General features: G+C 34.7%; 1 protein-coding gene across 1 annotated transcript in view; it reads left to right on the top strand.

Moving 5' to 3' along the window:
• The first annotated feature begins 237 nt into the window (after nucleotides 1-237).
• Nucleotides 238-6,806, top strand: part of LOC110115769 (zinc finger BED domain-containing protein RICESLEEPER 2-like) — a 13,130-nt gene continuing 6,561 nt past the window's right edge. The window contains exons 1-3 of the mRNA XM_028695814.1: nucleotides 238-742; nucleotides 866-1,305; nucleotides 1,417-1,456. Coding sequence (XP_028551647.1) covers nucleotides 238-742; nucleotides 866-1,305; nucleotides 1,417-1,456 — 985 coding nt within the window. The remainder of the gene's footprint in view (nucleotides 743-865; nucleotides 1,306-1,416; nucleotides 1,457-6,806) is intronic.

Below are 6,806 nucleotides of genomic sequence, written 5' to 3'. Positions count from 1 at the left end.
TGTACTCAGCTTTCTTCACTTGTCTCCTCCTCACACTGCAACAGAAATAGTTGACACTTTTTACAAGTCACTCAATGAATGGGATTTAGAGAACAAAGTCTTCACAATTTCAGTTGATAATGCATCTAATAATGATCGTGCAATCAAACTCTTAAAGGATAACTTTCGTGTAAGGAAACAATTATTTTTTGGTGGGAAAATATTTCATGTTCGCTGTTGTGCTCACATCTTGAATTTATGGTGAAAGATGGTATTAAAAGCATTGAGTTTGTGGTGGAAAAAATTCGAGATACAGTCAGTTTCTTGAATGCTTCTGAAGGCAGATTACTTCGATTTGCTGATGTTGTACATCAGTTGCATTTACCCACTAGAAAATTGATTATGGATTGTCCGACAAGATGGAACTCAACTTATAATATGCTTACTGTGGCACTTCAATTGAGGGAGGCATTCACTTCGTATAGTGAGAGGGAAGTTACTTATCACAACAGTCCAATGGAAGATGAGTGGACTAAAATAGAGAAGGTTTGTGATGTGCTTGGTTATTTTAACGAAGCAACTAATATAATTTCTGGCACTGAATATCCAACTTCAAATTTATTTTTGTCCCATATTTGTACCATCAAGAAGGTATTAGATGATAGCTCTATTTCTTCTGATGATTTTGTAAGGCACATGACTATGAAAATGAAAGAAAAATTTGACAAATACTGGGGAGAATGTAATCTGCTCATGGCGTTTGGTGCTATTATGGATCCTAGAATGAAATTTCTAGTGATAGAGTTTGCATATCCAATGATCTATAGTGATCAAAGTGGCCAAAATATTGCATATGTTCGTACTCTGTTATACGAATAATTTGAAGAGTATGTAAGAAACTTTGAAGATGAAGCTAAAGGAGCTTGTGAAACATTTAGATTAAGAAAGGGGTCTACACAAGGAGGAAGTCATTCTTTAAGTACTTCTCATGAAGGTGGATCAAATAAGTATAGTGGATGGCTTGATTTCACAGCATTTGTATCCGAAAAAACAAGCAAGAAACCTGCTAAATCAGATTTGGATAATTATCTTGAAGATGGCTTAGAGATTTGTCCTCCCGGTAAGACTTTTGATGTCATTAGGTGGTGGAAAAGCAACCAAGCAAAATACCTTGTATTATCAAGATTGGCTGTGGAGATTTTAGCAATTCCTATCAACATGGTAGCTTCTGAATCTACATTCTCAGCAAGTGAGCGAGTGGTTGATACATATCGTTCAAAATTGGGAATTGAAACGGTTCAGGCTTTGATATGTGGGTCGAATTGGGTACGTGCTTAGTATGGTTTGAAGAGAAGAATGAAGGTATTTATTTTTAATGTTTTTAGTAATTCGTTGAATGTTTATTTTATAACTGATAAACTTTACAATTGTTTATAGGAAGAGGAGGACGACGATGAAATTGAGATACCGATACCATGTACTTGAAGATTATTATCAAGGTAAATTTTTGGTAAATGTTAAATGGTTACTTTAACCGGAATTTTTTTGCTTATTTTAACCAAGAAAAATAAATATTTATTCAATTTACTATTCTTGCTACTGTTGATAGTTGATAATGAGTTAAATAAGATTTGTTTGCTTATTCTTGATTTTGTCATTCCCTTGTTTTTCGGTCATTGATTTAGGATGTACCTTATTTTTCATTGTATCTATTCTCTGTATGGACCTTGGACTTCTCTTCGTTGTATCTACAAGCTGCACTTGCCAAAGGAACAATCTATAAGCCACATTACCCAAAAAAAATCCACAAAAAATATTTGGATCCAGTTTGAGTAGTAGGATCAATGCCTCTGCTGTTTAAATATGACAATTCACTGTAATTTTGTAGTTATGATGAATAGCTAACCGTAATGCTCTGTGTTTTGTTTTTTTCACTGAGAATTGTTATTTCTTTCAATATACCTTCTCTCAACTAATGCTTTAGTTTTAATTCCGTAGTAAGTTTTATAATGGTCTTCGTTCTAATTGCAGTTTTGCATTTAGATGAAGTCTTGAAGATGAAGAAGATATGAAAAACATGTCATTTTGGTCATAATGTATTTTTAAGGACTGTTTGAGACATTATATATGATTATGTTTTGGGATTTTGGTAATTTGATCCTACCGTATTGACTATTTCAGATCTTTCATTTTATTATGTTTATGTTTGAGAAATTTGTAACCAAGCAAACATTTATGGATTTATATTGTGGTTTGCTATTGTCAAGAAAATGTAAAATTTTTTATTGTTTTATATTAGATTTTATCTTAATGACATCATGTTTTTTTAAGTAACTTATAATGTGCTTTTTAATGGTGAAAATTATGTTAAAAGCATCATTTTTTAATGTGAAAAATTCATAAAAAAAATTAATTCGAGCTTGTAATCGAGCTTATAATCGAGTCGAGCTCGAGCTCAGTATTCGAGCTAGAGCTAACGAGCCTAAAACGAGACTGTTTTCGGACACACGAGTCAAGCTCGAGCTCGAGTTCTTGACTCGAGTCGAGCTCGAGCTCGAGCTCGAGCCGCATGCATAACTAACGAGCTAGGCTCGAACAACCTTGAGCTCGAGCTCGACTCGACTCGTTTGCACCCCTAACCTGCATCAATCTTTCTTTGGCTAACTCCTTGCTCGTAAGCAATTAGTGAATCAAAAAGATTGTCAATAGAGTAAATGTTTAGATTTTTAGACTCTGTAATTGAAGTAATTTTAGCATCATAAGCAGTAGGCAAATAACGAAGAATCTTATTAACCATTTCAGCATTTGTTAGTTCCCTATTCAATGCATGTAAAGAGGTGACTATTTGTGTGAATCTTGTGTACATATCAGAAATGAATTCAATAGGTTTCATGCGAAATAGTTCATAATCATGTAACAAGATATTAAGTCTAGATTGCTTAACCTCATTAGTTCCCTCATACGTTATACAAAGTCTACCCCATATATCCTTTCCACTCTTGCAAGTAGAAACCCGCATGTAATCTTCTGATTTAAGTGCACAAAAGAAACTATTCAATCATTTGGCGTCTAGTTCTGCTAAGTCACATTATTCTACTATCCAGTCCACAAAAGTTGTTTCAACTCTAACTCCGTCAACTAGTCTAGTTAATTTTGTATACCCTTCTTGAACTAAGATCCACATTCGATAATCAAGTGACTGTAAAAATATAAACATGCGTGCTTTCCAAAAATAAAAATGAATATTGTCGATCAATGGAGGTCTAGTTATAGAGTAACCCTTAGGTGTATTTTAGTTTCCAAATATAGCCATCTACATTAATCAAAAAGTAGTCTAACCTTATGATTTTAAAACAAAGCTCTGATATCATTTGTTGAAACTTGTTCAATATGAATTAGCTTGTTAAACCTAAGCTTATGTCCCAGCGGCTAACCAAGAGGGGGGTGAATTGGTAATTAAAAATTTTACCCTCTTTTAAACTTTAAAACCTAGAAATTCAACTTTAGTGAATTTTAAGAAAAAGATTTTTCAACCACAAGTTAAAAACAATAAAACAAAAATAAAAGTAGCAGAAAAATAAAAGACGCGAGATTTATAGTGGTTCGGTCAAACACGACCTACATTCACTCCCCAAATGCACCCTCCGAGTATTAAACTAATACCACTAGTGACTCTCCTTCTGCACCCACAGCAAGGCGAAGAAGCCTTTACAAAACTCTCTTCCACCACTGCCCAGTGCGATAGAGAATCATCGTCCTTTTACACTCTTCTCAGTGTTGGCAGAGAAACGTCCGTCCTTTCACACTCTCCCGGTGTAGGCAGAGAACCCTTCGTCCTTTCACACTCTCCTAGTAGGGGCAGAGAACCCTTCGTTCTTTCACACTCTCCTAGTGTGGGCAGATGACCCTTCGTCCTTTCACACTCTCCTAGTGGGGGCAGAGAACCCTTCGTTCTTTCACACTCTCCTAGTGTGGACAGAGGACCCTTCGTCCTTTCACACTCTTCTAGTGAGGGCATAGAACCCTTCGTCTGTTCACACTCTCCAAGTGTCGGTAGAGAACTAGTTCTCCTTGACAGATCTTCTTCACAAGAAATTTAGAAGGAAGAGAGAAAAGAATGAAGTAATCAAAAATCACAAGTTGAAACTCTTACCTTTGAGTACCAAGTGAAACCTTCACACTCCAGTAGTAAAAATCCTCCTTCAAACACTCTCTCACACTCTCTCCTTGATTTTTCCTTCAGTAGGCACAAAGATCAGTAGGCAAAAAGATTAAGTGACAGTTTATATTGGATTTTATATAGGAAATACACAAAAACGTCAAAAAATTGCTAAAATTCAAGTCTATCAGCAGTGGATCGTCCCGTAAGATCGTGGATCGTCCTGGACGATGTTACTTAATTCAGATGGAAATGAACCCAATGTATATTGGTACGAACTGACTTCATACACGTTAATCGTCCCGTATGAACAAGGTTCGTCAGGTATGAACGGTTATACCATAGGTCGGTTCCGAAAACTGTAGGAAGTTGCCAAATTTTTAAGAGTCGGTGCGCTTTGTCCTGAGACGAATATGAGTTCGTTCGGAAGAAATTTTTACAGAGGACATTTAATCCTGGCACGAATATGAATTTTGTCTGAACAAAAATTTTCCATAGGCCATTTCATCCTGGGACAAATTAGAGTTCATCTAGACAAAAAATTTCCATAGAGCATTTCGTTCTAGCACGAATATGAATTTCGTCTGAACGAAAATTTTCTAGAGCCCATTTTGTACTGGGATGAATAGGAAATTCTTTTCGGATGATCAGGACTTAGAAAAAGTTTCTTTGCTTCTTGTTCGTTCCATTGCTCTTCTGAGGAGATAACTGACTTGATCGTCGCGTACGAACTGTGTTTGTCCCGTGCAATTAGTATAATTTTTAAAGATCTTCTTAACTGTGTGTGTGTTTATTTACACAATTACAATCACTCCCTCTCAAACTCAATATAATGAAAGATATAAGCTTCAATTCACAAAGAATCTTATGCCCAATTTGATTTTGAAGTCTTCATAGTATGTAGTTCGATTTTTCCTAAAATGTTAGTTCACACAAGAGAAAAAACAAATCTTTCAAAAAGTGTTAGGAGATAACAACACATAAAACAATAATATTTTGAATCATCAAAACTATACAAGTTACAAGAATGAAAAACATGCAAATAGCAATTTTCTTAACACACAACACTCATCTCCATTCAGAGCATGAGGAGTTTGTGGGACTAGAGGAAGAAGCTATTCCTGAACCTATTCCTCTCCACCAATAATCATAGCTCGATCAGCTGGTACAGCATTTTAATCAGTGGGAAGATAGATTTGAGTGTTATGTCACGAGCAGCAACAACAACATACTTAGGACATGGCTCACTTTGAGGAGTTCATAGCAAAACAACATTAATATGTAGCTTATTTTGATGATTACCTAATATAGCAGCAGCAGTAGCACAGCCAATACATGGACTAGCTTTGCAAGAAGTTCTCCTCTCTCCACCCATTCTATCCACCACCACCACCTCCTCCTTCTGAACAGAGTCCCTTTGACTATTAGTTATGTTTTTGTGTTTATACTGGTCTTTATTTTTGTACCTTCTTCTATTTTTTGTATTTTTTCTTTCTTCCTCCTTTTGTGATGTCAAAAGGGGGAGTAGTATATTGTCTTCTTAGTTTATTACTTATGGTTTAGTGAAATTTCTTTTATTCTATTTTTGTATTGTTTTTTTTATGTTTCTTTTTAAAAAAACCTCTTTTAAAAAAAACAAACAAAATAAAAATTTTCCTTGCTTTGAAATTTTTTAATAATAATGTTTGACATCATAAAAAAGGGGGAGATTGTTGCAAATTTGGACCCAAGTAATGTGATTTTGATGATAACAAACATTATTGTTTCTTGACTACTACTATTCTTGCATATCTATTATATTTGACCAGCTCATTAACCTTCTATGTCCATAAGTTCACTTGAAACGTTAATCAGCTTAAGATCATGTATACTGTAATTTCTATTCTAATGTATATTTTATCTTTTCTTGAGTCAATAATATGATGAATCCTAAAACTAAGTAGCCTTGCACACACACACTCAAGAGGGGAAATTTGGTAAGTTAGAGTTTTTCTAATTTTGATCATATCATATAAAATGATTTAAAATCATACTAGACGATCAGTTAAAAATAAAAATCTTAATTAAGGCATCTGGGTCATGTAAACCTGATTAAGCAAATCATCCTGGACAATACTCCCATCGTCCTGGACGATATGCTTAAATCATAAAAACCAACCGCCAAATTCATTTAGGCAAGATTTTAAAAATCTCAAATTTACACTAATTGTATAGGATGATTCTAGACGATTTGTACCAATCATGCATAAAATGATCAGGTGATTATGAAAGTAATTAAGGTTAGATTGATAGATCTTATCGTCCGGGACAATCACAGAATCATACTAGATGATCTATAAGAAAAACCTTAGTTTTCTCCTAAATCTCATAGACGTCCCGAACTATCTGCTGGATGATAAAGTCTGAATAACTAATCATTCAAGACGATCTCAACATTGTCATAGATGATCAGTTATATTTTTACATTGTCCTGATTTATCTCCTGGACATCCCAAACTATCTCTTGGATAATAATGTCAGATTTTGAACAAATCATACAAGACGATGTCCACATTGTTCTTGACGATAAGAATAAATTTTTTGTTATAATCATCCAGGAAACCCAGATCGTCCTAACTAGAAGGGCTGATTTAAACTAATTGTAGATCGTCCCGGACGATCTTTGATA

Source organism: Dendrobium catenatum, unplaced genomic scaffold (genome assembly GCF_001605985.2).
Source record: "Dendrobium catenatum unplaced genomic scaffold, ASM160598v2 fragScaff_scaffold_687, whole genome shotgun sequence".
NCBI classification, from domain to species: domain Eukaryota; kingdom Viridiplantae; phylum Streptophyta; class Magnoliopsida; order Asparagales; family Orchidaceae; genus Dendrobium; species Dendrobium catenatum.
Note: the sequence above shows the minus strand (reverse complement) of the source record. Positions and strands in the feature narration are given on the sequence as shown.